The 22,533-nt window shown below is 36.1% G+C and overlaps 1 protein-coding gene across 1 annotated transcript in view; it reads right to left on the bottom strand.

The window, feature by feature from the left end:
* kn (EBF transcription factor knot) overlaps window positions 1–22,533 on the bottom strand; it is an 87,682-nt gene that overhangs the window by 60,102 nt on the left and 5,047 nt on the right. Inside the window, exons 2-4 of the mRNA XM_018516265.1 lie at window positions 16,888–17,041; window positions 10,372–10,435; window positions 4,870–4,925 (exon numbers count right to left, since the gene is read on the bottom strand). Of these exons, the coding sequence (XP_018371767.1) occupies window positions 4,870–4,925; window positions 10,372–10,435; window positions 16,888–17,041 (274 nt within the window). The remainder of the gene's footprint in view (window positions 1–4,869; window positions 4,926–10,371; window positions 10,436–16,887; window positions 17,042–22,533) is intronic.

The following is a 22,533-nucleotide window of genomic DNA, read 5'->3' as shown; positions in this document are numbered from 1 at the left end:
TTTTGTCACTATCGAGAACATTATCTTTTTGCGTATACAAGAAATATTTGACTAAATATGTGAAAGAAATCATTTTATCAGTTTATACTATCAATTTATACTATCAGTTTGTACATCAGTTTATACTATGATAAATATAAAACAATTGTGCAATTAATAAAAAAAGCATCAAAATGCACCGTTCTCATTAAGAACTTTGTCTTAAAGTCCTAAGTTATTGCGATATCCCGAGTTTAGATTCACATATGTGTTTAGGATTTAAATTTATATATGTGTTGGTCCCAAAAGAGGTTCCACTGTCTTTCTTCGCTCGGCGGTTCATTGGATATGGCGGTGTTATGTCGTAGAACGTCTCGAGGGTGAATGGCTGAAGTAGGCGAAGGGTGGTCGGAGGCAACGACATCAAACAGAGGGTCCTGAGGGTGCGACCAGTCAGTACGATCCCCTCGGGGGCCTTTCTTCCGTTGCCTCCTGGTCCCATCAGGAAAATGCTTGGGCCCCCGCCGTAGCTTAATTCCCACGGGAATTACTTACTAAGGACTTATAGTGAAAAGTCCTTTGGAATCTTCGATCATAATCAATTCATGTAGCACAATATCGTAAAGTTCAATGCAGTAAAATAAAATTTTTTGAAGTTAAAACATATATACCGCAAAAAGGCAATTCTTCATATTGCTTTTGCAAGTATATAATGACTGTACAAACTAATCTTCCAACTATGATATCTGTAATATCTGCAGCTTTGAAAATAACGTGACTATATTATCATGTGATTTTATCAGTTTCAATAATCTAACAATCAGGCAACAATCAAGGCCGGCGGAAACGATCATTCCGATATATCGATATCATTATCGAGATATGTATATCTTATGTTTACCATAGGATATCATGTCATTTGATATCAGCAGACGACAGACTGGTATCGCTCAGTGGAAAAAGAACTGGCGTGCATGATAATAAAACCGTAACGTCGTTCTTTTGGTGTCCTCGAAGATGGCAGTAATACGAGAAGGAAAGCAAGTACTGAAGGGAGCAGATAAATTCGAAGATAGTCATTCAAATCTGCCGTAATGATTTCCATTCTGAATCGATTCCAAAAGTCCCCTGGGAATCCCCCTTCTATATTGGCCAAGCAACCCCCGTAGCCTCTCGTACATACGCTGAACAACATACATACAATGTTACCCTCGCCCCTAGAAGAATGTCCACCGCCTGAGGGGAACGTCGACCTCTCTTTCTCTCCTTATCTATCCAGGATTAACTTATCTCGAACTTATTATTTCCTTAATCTATGGTTAAAGACTCATATTTCAGTATTAGCTACAGGCACTCTTTATGTTCTATACTGATGTCGACTCGATCCGATAATTTAAATCGTGCACTGAAAGAAAAGATTGGCTACATCAATTTAGATGGTAAAATATAATATAGCAGTTTTAATTAGCTGTAGCTGCCACATTTTAGTTACAGCAACCAATTTTTTGTTGCGCTCTATGGCCTATCTGCAATGTCGATATACAATTTTGATACGCAACTAAAAATTGGCTGCTGCAGCCTATTAAAAATGTTATGCCATATTCAGCTAATATCTTCTTTTAGTGTAGAATCACGAACGCTAAATTAAAGAATACATCTGAAAAGACGCAAAGGACCTTGGAAGAAATAATTATTGCGTAATGTGATCGAACGCGCGCTTTTTGATTTTCCTCGCGAATACTGACGAGCCGACATTACGGTGAGAAAAACAGCCTGACGGCTGACCATCTCCAGCGTCGGATGGAGTTTAAAAAGGTTAGATATACAATTTCCTGTTGTTCATTCATTTAGAATAATGGCGCCGCGCGGTTCTCTGCTTCCTCTACACACACGTCCTGTAAATGCTTTTTTTATCCCCGGAACTAATTACCATTTAGCATTTTTAATCCCGCGAAAAAACGCATTCTGGCTCTCGTTCGTCCCCCTCTCGCCGAGCGGAAGTTCGTTCCCGAGCGCTTAAAAGCGTACGTTGTTAGCGCCATTCAGCCACGCTGCACGAAACTCGTTTCTTTCTCGGGAAGCAGCTCGTATTTTTCTGGAAATTTCACCGAGAAACGGACGGTTCTCAACATCCTGCGCCTTTTTTTTCTTCCCCACTTCCTTTTTCCATTCCTCTCTCTCTCTCTCTCTCTCTCTCTCTCTCTCTCTCCTTCTCTCTCGTTCGCATTTCGTTGCACAGATACTTTGCTCGCTGGAATTCCAGGAAGCGAACGTTGATATAGATACTTACCTTGGCGAAGGAGCGAAGAAATTGAAGAAAAGCTTAAGGGTTGGGGGTTTCACCATGAACTCAGCAGCCGACTCGGTGTAGCCAATTATTGCGGATTTATAACCGAGCACCTGATTCGGTCTCGAGAAAAGTTGGCGCGTTTCCGAATCGTAATTTGCAAACCATAACTCGGCTTGAGAACTCACCAGGAAAGTAAAACGCATTTGCGCGAATACTCTCAAGCTTTCCAATGTAAAAATAATGATAATAATAATAATAATTCTAACAAATACGTACTACATGCATCCACTTTTGCGAAAAGCAAATTACAAACATTTTAAAATTACAAATATCAAGTTGAAAAATGTTATGAATATCATTACAAAATTAATTTACGATCTTTTTTAATGAAAAAAAATGTAGACGTATTGGATAATTTTTTAAAAAGATATAATAACTCTAATTATATTTTATTATTAAAATTGTATAAATTAACCTAAAATATATTAAAAGAGAAATTTATGTAATTTTTAAATCAACGAATAATTTTTTGATTCAATGAGTTCGAAGTCAGTGAACTGCAATGCAGGTTATAAACGATTCTTTTATCTTCTACGTTTTAATCACGGATAAATTTATCCGGGTTTGTCAATTTTCTAGAGTACAATAGACAGAAAGGATACGTCGACCTGGATTTGCTAAACACTTCGCGCAAGTTGCACGTAGCGGCGCACACCGACTCGGTGAATATACAATACATTGATTCTCCTGCCTGTATCTCTTCCTCTCGCTTTGGTAGGACGGCGGAGACGCGTTCAATCGAAGCTTTGATGTATAAATTGCAGCTTTTTCGTTTTCGATTCTTTCCCCGTTCAACTTTCTACTCCCTTTACCAGCATGATTCCGAGGAGGGTGTCTCGGCATCTATCTATCACTTCCGCTTTTCTTTTCCTCGCAGACAATCGTTCTCGAACATTCTCGATTTTTTTTTCCTTTTTCGCGTCCTCAATTTACTCTTCTTTTCTTTAGCATAGTTTCTACAAGTTAAGCTTCCTATAGATGTGATTGCATATTTCGAATATTTGCGTACTCATCGTAATCTCGTACACAATTGAAAAATTGTGCGAGACATTTTGTAAATTATAGCTAAATAGTCCGTTCCAGTGTCTGCCTCTCGATGTGATTCTTTTAATTCACTTGTTCTTATTTCACCAATTGCTTCAAAAGATAATACACATATCGATCTCCTTCTATTCTAACCATTCAACCCTATGACATCCCGGATCCGATTAATAAAAGGAATGGATCGCGAATTGAGGACCGGTCTCTGCCGGTGCAAGGCCACTGCGGCTTAGTAATTTAATCAGCTAAAACTAACATCAACTCTGTTTCCCCAACCCTCTTCGTTCCTTCCTCTCCGCTTCTTCACCCTACTACCACCCTCTTCTTACCTCCGTAACCGACCAGCCCCAAGATGATTTAATTTGCTAAAATGGTGCGCATATCTCTAGGAACTTGTTGGAAGCTCGGGTCACGACACGAAACAAAATAATTTCAAGTAGTTCATATTTATTTTGTATTGATATAATATATGGTATAGATGATTTTTAGGAATTAATAACTTTTTGTTTAAAGAATACAACGTTTCAACATTGTTTAAACCATTGTATTTCTTTGGAAATCAATAAAATTGCGATGTACGCAAGAAAATAATTCTGTTCGTCTTTTTCATTTCAAGTTATAACTTATACATACATATGTGATTATGCCAAGGCTTAATTTAAGTGTTGAAAATTGCTCACATCCGTCCACTTACTTTGTTTACATATTATTTTCTCTAACTTTTACGGTATGGTCATTTCTCTACATGTCGTGACATTTCGTAGGTGTGAAACATACCTCTCACGAAGGTGTCGCGGGCTAAAAGTTACCCTCGACCGAACATAAAAGGACTTATCGCGCTCGTGATCGCACGGTGTATTTGCGTTTGCACGAAGGTTGTGATCCTTCTTTGCGCCTTATCGGTGCGTCGGGATCTACGGTCCTGGGTGCGGGATCACAACACGTGGTTCGCGGGTCGCGCGCAGAGTTCGCCACGTGGCGCAGATAACAGGATGGGACAGCCGCGCGCGGCGGTGTGCCTGCTTTCCCGGAGGGGTAAGAATCAACCCCCCGGAAAATTAAGTGCTTGTAGCCGAGATGATAACACCCCCGTCCACGTGCGCGCGTCGCTACGACGATTTCGCACGAGTCCCGACGCGTAAAAACGGCACAGGAGGTTGCGCAAGAGTTGCTCGACAATGAGACGATTGGCATGCTTTTCTAAATTATCTAATTTTTTACACGAAAGACATATATATTATGCGTAATATTTTAATTTGACATCCAGATTAATTTGGTTAAAATATTATGTAAGAAGAAGAAAAAGATGAACAAAAATGTTCCGTCCTTCTCTAGATATTATTATTATAGATATTTAATAATAATATCCTTCAAGTTGCGTGTGTTAAAAAAAATGTTAAAACTCTTAATCATAAAATTAAAAAAAGCATTAATACATTAATTTTTAATAATATATATAAATGAATTATATATATTCTCACAGAGATATTTGTACTTACTTGTTTTGTCGCAGAGTCTATTAGCCTGACGTAGATATCCTGCACTTGCCTGACACCTGAAATGAATAAAAAAATATTATTAGAAATGAATAATTTATCTTCTCTTTGTAGATATGTTTTAAAAGAGTTTATATTAATTATTTCGAATATATCGGTAACAGATAAAGTCAAATAATACCATCGTTGTACAACTTCCTTCGTTCGCGTATCTCGATAAAAAGTATCATTCATTGTAAGCAAAGAAGCATTTCGCGCAGGAATTTACAACGTCCATCCAGAAGAATACGACGAATATGGAAATGTGCCCAAATTTAAGCATACCGCAGGCGAAAGGATATAGTTAAGAAAAAGTTGCATATTAAGAAGTATTTGAAGTCAATGGCGATACAAAGTGGCTCGTTCTTGTCCTGATACGTATGCACAATCATCTTTCTTTTTTGTATCATTCCTGATCTTACTTTGGAACATCAAATACCGGCATCACTGCGTATTGCGATGCAACGATCCGTGATAGGAAATGAAATGCACGTACGTGTAGATACGTTAATTATCATGCCCTTATTCCTTCGACATACAAATTCGAACCTGAAGAATTTGTCGCATCCATGCACGCACAATGTGCTTTAAGGTAAACGTGATTGCCAGTTTGAGAAGTCCAAAGACGTTCTTGTTTTAATTGCCATGGATGGGTGAAGTTTAAAAAAAAAGTAATTATACAAATCGTAGGATGCAGCATGAATTTGATTGGAATAATGTTGAAATTTTAGATAGTGAGTGTTCCCTTAGAAGAGTTTAATCTTCGAGAGAAGAATTACACAAGCAATAAAATCATAGCATCAAATTCCAAACAGATACGAAATTTTTTAAATTTTAAACCATGCGTACATATCAATTTTAAGCAAACCATAGTTTCTGTAGTTTTTTTGCAATCGATTGTTTTTTGAAATAGTACGTTTATATTGATAGGTTACTTACTCTTTTGATTCATTTGACTTTGACGTCGACTTTGGTTACATCATTTGTTCTGGCTTATTGTAATTTTAAATATTTACATCCGATAATTCCTTGACTGTTTTTTACCTTTCACAACCTATTTATTATCATGATTGAGTTTGAATTAACGTCCACTCGTCTGTCTTGCATTTTCGGACTCTTAAGGTAAGTTGCTATTTTAGATTTACGTATTTAAAAAATCTTTAAACCTTTCATTTACCTTATAACTCTTTCCATCGGGACGAACAATTGAGAGTGGGGTTCCTTCTTTTTATCAATTTCGACTTAGAACTCGATTCAACAATGTCAATGTAGCGTAATTTTGAACGCTAATTTACGCTACGCTAATTATTTGCTGAGGATGGTCCAAGAATGATCCTAAAATGTTCAAATTTGCTTATTTATTAATTTCATTTTAATGAAATATAATTGCTCACTGTTGCTTGCGTTCTCATTAGCTGTTATTTATTATAAATTGTATTTTATTTTCAAGAGTCTCTAATCGGTTTAATTAAAAAAAGCCTAAAATTTTTTATTTCTTCAGTTTTATGGTTATAATTATCAGAAAAAATACACAAAAAGGACAGTTTACTAGAGTATCTAAAAAAAATTAATTTGATATAGATCTAAAAATTATTTTATTAGACTGTTAAAATTCTTATGTAGGAAGCTAAAGCATAATAAGCAATATTGTACAAAGGTTGACATAATTTTAGCAATTCTCTTGTGTGATCGTTTTATGTAATTATTTTAATGATCCAACAAAACTATTACCTGATCTATATATCTAGTTAAATTTTTAGATACTTGAGTAAAGTTGTTTTTTCAGTGTAGACTTGCTTCACGGAAAAGATATTACGGCAATTACTCGTGACATATCAGCGTGCATTATTACTGCGCCCTATCAGAACCGTGAGCACAGTTCGCCGTGCACATCTCGGCGTTGCAAGTTTTCGAAACTGTTCCTTCCTTCCTGGGGGAGCATCGGGTAATCCTGGGGTGTATTTCGGACAGACACCCCCGTGGCTTCCGGCTTCGCGTGCCCGGTAAGCCAAGTAATCCCGACATAAGACTCCCAGACCCGGCGGGCGCCCAGGCCTGGGCTCACGCCGCATAACGTTATTGCGGATTACGATACTCTGCTCGAAACTAGCTCACAAATTACCTCGAGAAACCGTCGCGGCTTTACCGGAAGTTACGTACGCAGTCGACCGGTTTACCGTATCCGTGGCCATGTCAGGATTTGCAAATACGGGTCGACGCTAAACTGACCGAATAACTGTTATGAGCTTCTGCCGGAGTATCTGGTTTTCTCTATTACAAAAGTTCTAATCGGTAATGATCCAATACGAAAATAAATGGTGAAAATGTACTTCGTTCTTTTGATATTCATAATGTGGATTGCAATAAAAAGATCTCATTGTCAGTGAATTGATGACTCGTAATATTTCTTAAGAGTCCATAAAACATTTATGCTTTTTGATTATAAAAAGCTACATATGAAAATTCAAATTACATGCAAATTCAAATTAAGTTATAATAAAATGTCATCCATATTCTAATCACAAAATAATGTTGCTAATTACAATAAAAAAATTAAAAAAGAAAACTAATATTTCTTTTTATTGTAATTAATATCATGCAGAGTTATTCATTGCTTTAATATATTTAATTACAGATTTATTAAATTCCTAGAAAACTATAATGAAGCCAATGTTAAAAGTAGAAAAAAGAGAAAAACAATCCTTTCTTTTTAAATCGTCTTGTATCGGTTAAGGGATGTGGAATGTAATTATGAGCGTGCGGAATGCCGCGCGTCAACCTTATCGCCGGCGGTGCGGCTCTTCGCAATTCAAAGCGACGACGATAAAGGGAAGACATGAAGAACATGCTGAATAAGAAAGAAGACTCGCGTGCCATGTCCCGCTGAGCAGAGGCAAATAAGTCTAGGTCGGCGGGCATTAGCATAACTAGGCGACCAGGTTCGAAAGAGGCAAAAATGATGTCTCGAAAAAGTCGACACCGCTCCCATTCTATCGCTCTGATCAGTGATCCTTGATCAGCGGCGCTTTTATTATGCACTTTATATTCCGTCGACTCTACAGCCTCATGTATTTCGTCTCCGTCTCTATCTTATCGAGCATGTATTGTATGTTACGTATCGTATATTTTCCTTATCGCGTATGTGTGCGACGAATGGTTCGAGAAGCGTGCAAGAAAAGGGTAGCTGACGTTGGCGAGGAAGGTGGAGAGGTAGAAAGAAGATGAAGAGGAAACGGAGCACGCGAAGATGTTGGAAGAATGAGCGATGACAAAAAGGAGTAGGACCCGATATGGGCGAGAGCCCGTCGTCACTCGAACGGCAGGGAGAGAACGCTCCTTATTTATTATTTAATTACAGATTTATTGCCTGGTCGAGCGATCGGTGACGCCACGACGTGTACAGGAACACCTGATGTGGATCTGCCAGTATAACGGTGGGCTCGGAGAGACGGAGCAACGTGCACCAATTTGTCTCCAGGGCATAACAGGTCGCGCACGCGCGAGCGCGCGGCAAAGTATTTCGTGCATGAAATTTTTATAAATGGCGATACGACACGACAGTCCGATCTACGGCGCATAAATCAGAGTCGTGCTGATGTACCGACTATAGAGGGTACATTACTAGCGATGTAACACTCGTGTGCGACAATGTATAAACTCTTGTTACATTCTCGTGTTCAATTATTACAAATACTTTTTCTTAGAGAGTAATTCTTTTCAAAATTTCTCTTGTGTCAGTGATGTAATTATATCTTAATAATTCAATTATAAGTTGACTGTCTCTTTTGTCATTTAGATATGGTTCTTATTCGACAAATTTTTATTTCTTAAATATAAATTTAGTCAATTAATTTGCAAATGTATATAAATTAAATATATTTTAATTTTGTTAAAGAAAATAACATGATTAAAATCTCACGAAATCAAATTCCAAAAGAAAATGTGCGTTTCTCAGTTAGATTTGGAATATGGTTCACGATTTATCAAATTCGAATATTCCTCCAATTGTTCTTGTTTCACCAGATAAGTCTGTTACATGTCCGAGCGTACGATCAGAATTCTGATACGCAAAGCCACCAGCTGCCGACACGGATGGCATTGCGTTCAAGAGAAAGTATGGATAAAATTGCATGACGATAAGGAGAGGCAAGGACACAAGTAGCATGTATTCTCTCGTAGAGCGGACGAAGGTATTGAGGCAGAAAACCAGAATATGGCGAAAGAAGGCGCGAGAGAGATGAAGAACTTGGATGACGGTCCGAAAGGTGCGCCTTGGTATTCTTTAGTTTGCAACAGTTAGTTGCTTCTTGTTCGCGATGTTGGCGACACGTTTTATGTGCCCATAGATGGGAGCGCGGTCCCTCAGTCAAGCCAGTCAACGCAAAAATCTTGCATTGATTGATCGGATCCCGGCAATGGAGACGGAGGGAAGCACTGTAGTAAGAGTCCCGGAAAAAAGGAGAATGGAAAAGGCAGAGGAGATAGAAGGAAAGGGGTGGTTTCATAGCGGGGACGGAAGAACGATGGTCAAGACAAGGGATAAAGTGACGACCGCGGTTTGTTGACGTTACTCTTGGCGTATATGGAATGAAAAATTATTGGGCCGGAAGCCTGCGTACAGCGCCTTGTGACTTTTTAATGTGTTCATAATACGAGCACGTTTTTGAGGTCTGCTGGTTGGACCACCTTCAAAACGTTTGCTTCTTCTGCTCTCTTTCCCCGCCTTTCCTCATCCCTCTTTGCGCCTCGTCCGTGCGCACATATTCGTGCGTTTCTTTAAGATGGACCCTTTTTGCCATGCCTGGGCCAGCGACGTAAAATATGTCTCTGTTGCGCCCGGGTCTCGAAAGTCCCTGAGCTTTTTAGCGGTCTTAAGAGACCGGGTGTCCATGTGGAATGTCGATGGCTCGTCATCATCGCTGCGAATGGGGCTATTACGTGTCCCACTGTCCGATTACTAATACAGATCGATTCGAGGCTCTATCCGATCGCCTTGTGAATATAATTGGTAATACTCACATATACGCGCACACACATAATTTCATCGAAGTAGATGTGTTTAATATTTAGCATAAATACGCAAAAAGTTAGTTATAAAATAATTAAATACACGTAAAAACAAATGATCAAATTAATTAGAATTAGCTGACAATTAAAACTTACTCATAAATTTAAGTAATCGATAATTTCTTAGACACCAGAATTACCGATGGTGTCATTTTGGATCCATTAATTATTTCAATTTTTTTTCTTTTTTTGGTATTAGATAATATACAATTGATTTTGTATTAGATATAGTATAGAATGTTGAAAGTATAATGTGAATAAAAAACAAATAATTTTAACGATACAAATACCAAAATAACTTTCCGCTAAATGAAAAACAAAAATAGCTAAATCGGCACTTTCGGCAGTTTTAGCGGGATACCAATTGACAAATTGAAAAAGAGATTAAATGTTACTTACCATTAGAATAAAGCAGATGTAGACTGTACTGAATACCATTGTTCGTCTTTTGGCCTTCAGACTCCTGGAAGAATAGACATAATATCTGTATATTTTTGATCACAATGGATATATTTCGTTTTAAATCGATCATATTATCAAATAACCTACAATTTCTATCGTTTAAAATGTCTAACTATTCAAATGCGATCTCGCGCGTTCTTCGCGTTCCATTCTATTTTAATTAAGTGCACCGTGACGCAACGCCTGTGTATGCCCGGTCTGCTCCACCTCACGCTAATTATTAATTTCTTGATGCGCCGGTAAGAGCCATGCCATTACGTATGGCGTGCGATGCATAATTATCATCCTGCCCCGTTGACGAGTCATGCGTGCACCGTGCCATATGCCGCGACCACGGTAATGCATTTTCAACTACCTACCCCCGGAACATCATGGTTGGTGGTACACCCACGACCGCCCTCTCCGTCCCACGACCACGACTTTTAGTCGTACAATACGGCCTTTTGACTCGAGGATAAACGTTGGCAGCCCGATCGATTTTACGTCAAATTAACGTAATTACGCGCAAAGATGTGGCAAAACTTCATTGGCTCGTTTTGTTATTCTATCGCATATGCAAATGATGTTACATGATTATTTGCAATTATCTTAGTAGATTAATTATAAGTTAATTTTCTGGGTATTTTGTATGGTTTCCACGATTAATTAATTAACATAATGATAGCTGCGATTTCATGGCCGGATACATTCGACAGATGTTACAGTAGAACAGAGATTCTTAATGTAAGATTATATTTGACCGGATTAATTAACTGCGATGTGAAAATAAATTTCAATTAACTAATTACAAATAATATAAAAGCTATATATAAGGATAATAATTTTTAAGTACCGCAAAATAAAGTAACTTTGGTCTAAAATTAAAATAATTTTGACCCATGTTTTAATAATGCCCACATAGTACGAATATCAAAATTGGAATATAAAACGTGTCTTAAAAATGCCTTGAAGACGTCACATGTACTAATTTTAAATGCACGCTATCTAGGCATTTTTTTAAATTTCAGTCAATTATCCCATTTTACGATTATGTAATAATTTGTTATCTTATGTACGTAATAAAATATGTAATACTTTTTATAAAGTATAATAAATAATAAAATTTATATAAATTGGAAAAGACTTAACATATATATTCACTTTTCCATTTTACGTTCGTCGTGACAATCTCATACTTTTAAATTCTCTTATTTCTCAAGTCTGACTGTCTCGGTAGTTCCATTTCGATGAGTACGAGTTCCTCAGAAGATATCAAGATTATGGCTTATCAGCTTAAGCACGGGAATAGTCGACGCGGATAAGAAAACCGCATAAATCCATCGCAAGATTTCTCCGCGAATGAACGGGAAGTGATCATTTTTCTAACGGAATAACTCCCTCCATCCATATCCGCGCTCGCTTCATCGGATAATCGGCCCTGCTTCGCCGATCGGCGTCTGACCGGCGACGTCTTTCTTCCCTTTTTTCCGTCGCGCGCGTGGTCCGAGCGTACGCATTAAGCTCTCTCCTGTCGTCGGCGTTCGTCGCGACCATTAATCTCTAAATTCGTCCAGCGCACGATGGACGTTAATCAGATATATACGCGGATAGGTCGAGCTCCTCTCTCTCTCTCTCTCTCTCTCTCTCTCTCTCTCTCTCTCCCCCCCTCTCTCTCTTCGTTTGCTCTGACTACTTTTTAATTAAACACCAACAAAAAGCGGACGGAACAGGGAGATGCTATGTATTTACCTAGAGCATTCATTTCCGGGAATAATGCGTACAAGTGTAGCGTCATATTATGCAGTATCAAGCTCAGTAAGACTCAATTCGCTGCTTCTCTATGTCGCCATCTCTGCGATAAGCGATCATTTTAACATCACTTACGCGCAAACTTTATATACTGATTTTTATATATTCTTTATTCCGGACGAAAGAAGATGAAATACATTATTGGAACTTTTACGACTCAATTCTAAAATATTATCAACTCAACACCGAATAATTATCGATACTTCTAACAGAATTTTAATCTATAATATGTCATATTTCTATTCGTATTTTGATATAATTCGTAGGTAATTTATTAAAATTTTTCATTTTTTAGAACTGAATTAAAGATCAGCAATATGAATTGTGCAAAAATTTTTATGTTATACATATTTCTAATAGAATACAAGAAATTCAATTAAGATTTACAGTGGGTCAGAGGAGGAGATGCGTGGATTGAGGTACAAACTCGACACGGGGTTGATGCATATCCACGGTACATGACCCTAATTAATAGGGAGGCCACGCGATGCAACTGTTCCGACAATGTGAATTATGTGCGTATTATAAGGTCGGGATAGGAGGACGAGAGAGAAATGAGAGCGAAACCAAACGGAACGTTATAGATTCATGAAAAGAAAAGGAGAGACAGACATGGAAAGACGCGAAGTGAGATGACCTAATATTCATTGCAATGTGAATAATTAAACACTTGCGCATTATGAATAAAATTTGATTTAACTAAATTTTTCAATCTTGAATTAAGTTGAATTCAAAATTTATATCACGTGAAATTTAAATATGCATTGCGTCAAATGCAAAATAAAATGCCATTAGTAGCTGTCAAAAAATAAATATACAATCTCGGATCTAAAGTTTCATATAATTTTTGTAACGAAATTATTAGGAGTTAGGAGTCAGATTTAAATGTAGAATACGATTATTGAATTATTTTATCGTGTTACACGTAATATTGAAAAGGCATTAGTTATTTTCTCTTATCAGGCATGCCATAGATTGATGGAACGATCGATTCACCGAACTTTGCAACTTTCCGAATCGCAGATCGCGAATCATTCCACACCTTATGTTCTTAAATCTACGACGTTACGTCCCACGACGCGATCTAACTGTACGTCTTCGTGTGTCGAATTAGCCGACGATTTATGGCGGGTAGATTTATTAGGGGGTGTACCTCGTTACCCCGGGGCGTAGAAGTAGAGAAAGGGGAAGATTGAGAGAGAGAGAGAGAGAGAGAGAGGGAGAGAGAAGGAGGGAAGAGAAAGAGACAGAGAGACTTCCGACAGAGCATCGTCGTTGCACGAACGGGGATCGCTAGAATTCCAGAGGTTACGGTCGGGATTACGTTTCGATAATTTATACGCTCGTGGACCTTGGTCCTCCTCCTCGTGCCGTGCATCTGGATTTCCGCTGTTTATTTGGTGTACCGTGTATGTCCCGCGTTACGTACATACATAGCGTATCGTACATAGATCTGATCAATCGAGCCATGATGTAACGCTATGAAGCGCGTAGTGTGCACTAATGTTCTTATGCGCATACATACCGAAGATATGTTATATTTGCAAATCCGCGTCTGTTTATCCACACGGTCTCCCAACATAACGATTTCTCTTACGCAAAAATAGATACGCTGCGTCGCATGACGATAGTTAACTTCTCCTTAAAGAGCTATACTAATTGACCAATAGAAAGTGGATCTCTAATGATGACTGAGCGCTGACAATCGCGTCCCGTTTGAGAGCACACTTTCGGGGTCGCGAGATCGTTCTACGTGATAACTCCACAAGCGGAACTTAAATTCACAGCTGTCTACGGTGCTTCTATCGTGATGAGTTACCGTATTATTCGTTGTCGATTCATTCAGCTGTCATTTAATTCCTGTATAATATCGTCACAATTAATGTGCATTAAAAGATAATTAAACATCCTTACTAACTTACCTAATTCCTTGATGAAATTATAATTGAATCGGTGATTGCAGAAAGAAGACAAGTCACATTTATCAAATTTTTCAGTATTAATAGAAAATTTTAAACAATATAACATATTATAGGACCGTGTATGATAATACAAACTATTAGAAATCAAAGCCTTAAACGGTCTAGTTGGATCTTAAATGCTTGTATGATTCTTGTGTGAATTTATATACTATGTATGTAGTTCTTTTTGAAACGCGCGCCGAAATGATTTTTCGGTTTTGAAAACGCTCACTCTACTAAACTACCGCAGTAATATCACGAGTTAAATTGACTGGCAATTTAACAAATATTTGATGCTTATTCGCATATTCGAAATGATCTCAATAATGTTGAATAACATATTAAAATCTGTAAATAATTAATTCTTATTGCGAAAAATATTACCTCGACCGGGAGTCGAACCCCGGAGGCTTAGGACGCTCGCATGGAATGCAAGAGATCTTGGTTTTTCGCAATAAGAATTAATTATTTATACAGATTTTAATATGTTATTCAGCATTATTGAGATCGTTTCGAAAATGCGAATAAGCATCAAATATTTGTTAAATTGCTAGTCAATTTAACTCGTGATATTACTGCGGTAGTTTAGCAGAGTTAGCGTTTTCAAAATCGAAAAAATCATTTCGGCGTGCGTTTCTGAGATTCTATAATACATATGTAGTATATAAATTCACACAAGAATCATACAAGCATTTAAAATCCAGCTAGACCGTTTAAGGCTTTGATTTCTATAGTTTGAGAAAATTTTAATTTTAGCTCCAGTGAAAAAACTAACAAAATTACTTTTGAGAATTTAAATATAATAATTAATATTTTTTTTAAGACATACTTGGTTTCTCTCTGAAATGTTTGACAATTAAACAATATAAATGTGACACAAGGGTATATGAGCAACAGCTAGGTTACAGTTGCTAAAACATAATATTTCAGATAACATATTTATTGTAACAACATTGATAATAACCGAACGTTTCTGGTTGAAACGTATGTTTTATTTTATTTGATGTTATTTGAAATATTATGTTTTAGTAACTGTAACCTAGCTATTACCCATATACCTTCGTATCACATTTATATTGTTTAGTTACAAGTGAGTTTTAGATATTTAGTTTTGACAATTAAATAAAAAACTTAAATTTCAGGTTTGGATTCATATCCTTTCTGCATTCAACGTTAAACTCGTATCATTTCTGAATTAAAGAAAGAATAAAAAATTGTATAATATGTTATTACAGATATTTTGTTTATCTTAAGTTATGTTAAACAATAATTATTTCTTTATGTTAAACAATATGAAACAATTTACATAAAACAATTTCGAAAACGCTGACTAAAATATCTCTTAAAATATTTCTTCTGATTATTCTTCGAGTAAGTTGATAGCTATTCGAAAATCTCATCGAAAAAGCTTCTTTTTCATTGCTTCTATTTCATTCTGACGGAACGTAGCATTCCATTTTTCCAAATCTTGAATCTTGTCTAATCCAGACTCATGCCTTTTCTGCTTATTTTCACTGCCTTTTCTACTCATTGCTCATTTTCAATGTTTATTTTAGGCCCTTAGATTCTTGGGACAAGGCTTCCTTCTTCATTTAAAGCATACCTACTTTTTTCAAGGTTAATAGAAAGAAAATATTATTTTCGTGTCCTTTCTGCTCTCACAAATTCACAAGCAATTATATTAATTTTTTTTATTATGATAACTATAAAATAGTTCTATTGTCTCCAAACAATTGTTCAAACGTGATCTTTGTAATAGCATTGTTCCTGTGACGTGCCGTTATCACTGACAGCTGTGATACCCGGAACAATGAGATTGACCATAAAAAAATAGCTTCGTCGCATTTTCATAACCGTGAAGTGATAGATTTTAAAAGCATACGAGCGTAGTGCCCTTTCGTACGTACGTGTATGCTAACGCGTCGCGCGATAAAATGTATAAGCCTAACAGAATTCATTCTACTGCTGTATAATTAGTTGCAGACTGTATCGTCGACAATTATGGTAATTTCTCGTAGAAGCCTCAATATTTCGCGCACGAGTGTCTGGTTAATAAACGCTCGACAGAACCGTAATCTCCGATCGAAGGTACGAGGCGAGCGTGGGTGGAGGCGCTCGAAGGGCGCTCTTTATTATTCGTAGGTCATTCGCTTCGCGTGACCACCCCCATGATCCTGCATCGCGTCCGTTCATTTCTCACGCGGCCGATGGATTTTCGCTTGTCCAGCTAATTGCCGGAAAAGAGTCGCTGCTATGGATTCTACGGATCATCGATACGCGTACGCGTACACGCGTAGGCGGTGCTGTTTAATATTTGACGCCGGCCCCGATGGAAACGGCAATTATCGAGATAAGCGCGCGCTCGCACGATATTCCCCTGGCGTCATAAAGGGCCTGCTCTCCTTTTTTTTCCATTCGGTCTCCCCGGAGAGTGGCGGTTAGCGCGAAGCATTGAAATTCCGAACTTAATCATCCGCTATCGTCGCTTATTTCCGCGGATACTCGCGAACTCGGTCGCTTTCGTTCGCCATCATTCTCTATCGTCGCGCGCAGTTCTGAAAGAAAAATATCTCGCGACGCGATCGGGTTTTTCAAGCTCTTTTCTTGCGTCTTTGTATTTTAGGATACTTAGTTGCATCGCGATCAGTGACAGTTTATCGGATTGCGTGAAAGTTTCTTCGAACGTAATAGCAGAAATTATTACCTGATCCTTTTCGACGAAGCCCATGAATGACGTCCTTTCGATCTCAATAGGTTGGCCATGTCGATCATAAAGGGCGATTACGAAATGGAAAAAATTGCTCTTCCTCAGGTTACTCGGTGGTTGTTTCTCGAAATGCGCCCGGCCCACGCCAACTCTATAATAGATCAAATATCGCATTTCAGGGAATTGTCCATCAATTACGTTACTTATATTACGATATAAATCTTACAGTATACGTTTTAATACCATACAAACATATATTGCAATCATTATATCAAATATATAATATATAACTCAATAATATATTTTATTGTAAATTATAAGTATGATGACATTGGGTGCATTTAGTACTACAACCGCTCACTAAGCGCTCAGTGAGCTCTTGCATCTGATTGGCATATTCCGTTAGATCTAAAAATATAGACCAAACAGATACGAGAGCTCACTGAGCGCTCAATGAGCGGTTATAGTACTGAATGCATTGATATGTTAACGATTAAATTTCAAAAAATCAGCATAAAGAATGAATGGATGTGTGAGATTAAAGTAAAAAATGTGAAACCTCCTTGGCTTGTAATAAAAAAAAATGATAAAGTAAAGATTCTTTTTTATAAAAATTTATTTCCAAAAATGAAATATTTCAAAATAAAATCAATATTGCGTAATTTAATACATTGTTTTTATTGCACATGCAAATATATGACTGAGTTTACTATTTAATTAATCTTTTATATCAATTTATACATGTGTGTACTGTGTATAAAGGTAATAGTAGATAAGATTGTTTTATTTGAATAAGCGCAAATAATCTTTGAATTTCAACAATCAGGTGAAATGTTAAGCGACGTTCTCTCTGTCGCGAAGTCAAAGAGGCGTATCAGTTCAATCCTTGGGTGCAATAAGAATGCCCAAACCGGCGGAGAGGAAAGACAAACGAGGTCGACCGTGGGGAAGCGCGCAGGTGGTCTCGACGCCTTAAAATCCTATTAAGGTCTCATGTGCCGAGATTAGGCCGCTGGACTCCAATGCCATCTTTGAGTAATGGCACGGAAAGTCCCCTTTTCGAGTACGTTGCTTCGCACAGTTCGCGCGTAGATCTCAGATTCGAATTGATCTTGTAAAACTCGGAGTTTTCCATTATCACTGTACCTACTATTAAGCGAGAGTAAAAAAATTGCGAACACGAGGTAAACGCGAATATACTATTGCAGTATATTAGTGATAATCTATCACTTCTCGCATTCAGTGGTAGTTCCGTAGTGATGTACGCTCTTAGTGCCACACTATACACGCGACTCCGTAGAATGCATACATCTTTTAAGGCAAATTTTGTTAATAGGTTTTCAATGTAGGAAAGAATAGAGAAATTAGAAGTACTTAATAGTAAAAAAGTTAAATAAAGCCGATTATTATTTATAATTATAGAAGTCTTTGTTCAAAAGATATATTTAAAGTATAAATTATTAACATTTATATATTATCAATATAAAACTATAATTTTAAATAAAAAATAAAATCTGATTCGACATGGTCTCGCGTGGCAGTGGATAAATCTGAACAATAAGGATTTTGTTATTTGTAAAAAATTATAGTATATATTTTAATAATATATAAATGATTGTAGATTAAAGCCAAATAACTTATCTCCTTTGAATAAAAATTTCTAAAAGTAATAAATAATCGTCGGCTTTGTTTAATTTTTCCTTTAGGTGCTTGCAATTGCAAGATGTCGTCAATATAATATCTATTGCGAGTCAATAATATTACTAAAATCACGTCGTAAAAGACGTCAGAAACAAAATTCTAAGTCACAGGCGAATGACGTTATACCTATAACGAAAAAATTATGACATAACTATGATGAGCAATGCATAATCTTACACCATACGTAATACAAGATAAGATATAACTTTTATAGAAAAAATAGCTGTAATGAATAAATCATAGAATAACATTAATTATTAATTATTATTTTTTTAAATTAGGTAATAATTGCAACCTTAATAATACAATTTGTTGGTGATACATCAATTAAACATTGATATGCATTAGGGATACATTAGACAAGTATTGTGCGAATAAATTGTGCTATGAGGAAAGAATATAATATAAAAATATATATTTATTTACCTGCAATTATTGCCTAATTAAGAACAACAGTAATTAATAGTGTCGTCTATTATTTATTCATTAAATATAATATAAAAATGACGATGAAATGACGATATATTTATAACAATAATGTATAGTCATAAACGTTACATTTGTTTTACATCATTATTTAGTCATTATTTGATTAATATCAAATGAAAAATGACTTTAAATCATCGTTATATGACGACATCTTGGATTATTAGGTCTGTCCTACCTCTTCATATATTACAATGTGTTAACAATTAGAAAATATATTAAGAATAATTATATTATTTGAAAGTTCTAACACAAGTCTCTATCTAAATATAGAAATAATTTTGTTCACGTATTATTATTAGATATATAAAGTGTTATAAAAATGTGAATTTTGTCAAACTTATATATTCCAGCAACAAATCCTTGTCAAATATATTATTATAAAAATAATTACGACGTATAATAATAAGAGATTTTTAAATTGATCGTAGAATATATATTGCACTCAATGGTTAAAAATCACCGCCGAGAAATCGCATTATCGGCGTTGGTCTGTGCGATCGTGCCGTCGCGAAACGATAAAACCATCGCACGAGTGCACAGAGCCGCGCGCACGGCCATCAAGGCGGACCCTCGGAGCGGAAAACTGAATCGACTGGACCGAAAATGAATAGCGGCAGTTTTGCAGCACATTTGCGAAATAAATGATGGTATCGGCGGTGCGTTTGTCACGCCAGGTGGTGGGATGCCGAGCCGCCAGCAGGTAGGGAGTGGAAGCGCGGGGTCTCGGCAAAGGGTCGGTTGCAAGGGGTTGCAACGCGGGCTTTCGGGAACAAACGGGGGACGGCGGATCGCGGTGGAGGACCGAGGGAGGACGCGTTGGGAGAGGAAGGGTAGTGATGTACTGCCCGTGTCGATAATTATCGGTGGCTGATTAACCGGTCGCCGGTTCGCGCCCCATAACTCTCGACGTCCGATTATTTTGCCCCGTTTGCCATGCACCAATTCCTATATAACGCGTAGGCACGTTCTGCCGCACCGTTATATTATCACCCAAAATTCACTGCTGCACACCACCACGCCTTTTCGGGCGACTATCGAGGATTGCGGAAAACCGCGCATACGCGCAGTACATATCGCTAATATGACAATAATGCGTATTAGCATTATAGTGGTAATCACAGTGTACCTGGCAAACTCATGTTTAAATTACTTTAGAAAAGAATCGATTTTATAGATTTAAATAATATTTGATTCTATTGATTGAATTTTACGCGTTTCTTAATCATAAATTTATTTTAAAATACAATTAAAAAATTGTGGATTTCAAAACAAATTCATAACTATTGAAAAATGTAGAATTTCTCCCTCTCTCTTTTTCTCTTTCCAATGTATTAAACATAACAACATATCGTATAATAATATATAGTATATTACACATATATTATATACAATAATATGTTATAATATAACGAATAGATATATTATATGAGATAAAAAACAGCACAGATTGTTGGCAAAAGTTGAGATTTACGACAATGCAGATTTTCCATATTTTTATTCTTAATTCTAAAATCAATTTTAAAAAATAAAAACAACAAATCTAAGAAAAGCAACGTAATGTTGTGAGAGTAAAAAATGTAAATTCATGATTTGCCAATTTTGTCAGAATTTTAAGCAGTATTGTTATTTTCCCGAGAAATTTAAATCGTCGAAAGAGGAGCCATTTTTAAAGAGAAGTTAAAGCAAAAAGAAATAGAAAAATGTTTTTTTTTCCAAAGAAGAATCAAGCCCTAGAAAAAACATTTTTTAAATAATTTTCCATGTCTTTTTACCGATCTTCCTTTAAAATCCTCTATTTAAAATTTCTCAGATAAAATTAATAGATAGAGAGAGAGAGAGGTACAATAGTATTTCTAAAATTTTAAAGCATATTTTATTTTAAAATCTTATTTTAAAAGAATTCCAAGCTTTATATTTTGTTTCGTTATTAATAGCTTAATAAAGCTTTTTTAGAGAAAAATTTTGTTATTATAAAAATGCAACATGTCTTTAAGGGGATGCTGGAGTGACAGTCGAACTTAATCAAGGTCGATAGTACAGACTTTTTTAAATTCCAAATTCGATAATAATGACATCTTTCATTAATTTCTTATACTTATTATATATCGTTGTGTCTCGCTCAAACGCATTCATCTGTCCTTATCTAACAAATTGCAACGCCATCTCTTAGAAAGAAATCAATTAAAATACTGCATGGCTTCACGTCAATTTCACTCGTAATATACAAACGAAATTTTCAGCGACTCTTTTCTCTTAAACTAAAACCTCTTAAACCCCTACCTTGTTTTTAAAATCATAGGATTGTTCTTCGTTTTCTGTAGGCTGCTGGCTATTTATTTTAAACGGGTAAATTCTGAAACTCTTATATGCAGCACATATTGTGACGAGTTGATTGCAGAAGCCGGTGACAAAACTACAATTTTTAATTTTCTTTCATTTTTCGTATTAAATTATAGCTGGCAGCCTGTGTTGTTGTCGATACTTTAATTGTGGAGAAGGACTTTTCAATCCATAAACACAATTAAGAGAAAAGAGTCTTTAAAAATTAATGGTAAAACAGGACAGTATCCCCTTAAACATGAAACATGCACAGAGAAAAAGATTTCTTTGGATGTAATAAATTTTATTATATCCAAATAAATTTGTTATTTGGAATAAGTACGATTGTTTGAATTTGAAACAATGTATATCTTTGTCTTAAATACATTATTTGTTTGAACAGATAATATCTATCTTCAGTATTCGCGTGATCAACCGTACGGCACAAACATAATTGATATAGCACATAGCACTGCTCGTTTAATCTTGTTGTTAGACGTATAAGTCATTGTTTCCATATTTTCGGTCAAAAAACGTAATGATTATTCTAAGAAAGCAATTATTTGCATGATGGAATAACCTATCCTCTATGAATATATTTTGCCATTTTCAAATAAACAACTTGTTTCATTGTTTGTATTCATTGTGACCAAATAATATATTATTTAATTGAAAGAAATTATTTCAAATAATAATGTTATTTCTGTCAAGCAATACAGATTCCTCGAATGAAACAACAAAATTTTTATTCAAACAAATAATATTTCGTACAAGCATATGTTGTTTCAATAAAACAAATTTTAGTCAAATAAATAGGAATGCTAAATCCAAAGAAACTTTTTCTCTGTGTGTATTTGCATCAACAAATAAAGCACAAAGTATAAAATACTTTTCTGTATTAAACGTTTAAAAAAAAATGTTTTACAGATTGCGAAGATAGTTATAGAATAACAAAATTATTAATAATTAGAAATGTCAAAATGTTGTTAGTTTAAATTTAAGTTTTAATTAGCCTAATTGTTTATACATATGTATAATTAGAAATAGTGTAATTTTAGAAAGAGAAAAATGTTTCTCCCATTATGAGTTCTTCTCCTCAAGGTGTGTGTGTGTGTGTGTGTGTGTGTGTGTGTG

The sequence above is a fragment of the Trachymyrmex cornetzi genome, unplaced genomic scaffold (assembly GCF_001594075.2).
Source record: "Trachymyrmex cornetzi isolate Tcor2-1 unplaced genomic scaffold, Tcor1.1 scaffold62, whole genome shotgun sequence".
NCBI classification, from domain to species: Eukaryota; Metazoa; Arthropoda; class Insecta; order Hymenoptera; family Formicidae; genus Trachymyrmex; species Trachymyrmex cornetzi.
This window is presented reverse-complemented; position numbering and strand designations above follow the sequence as displayed.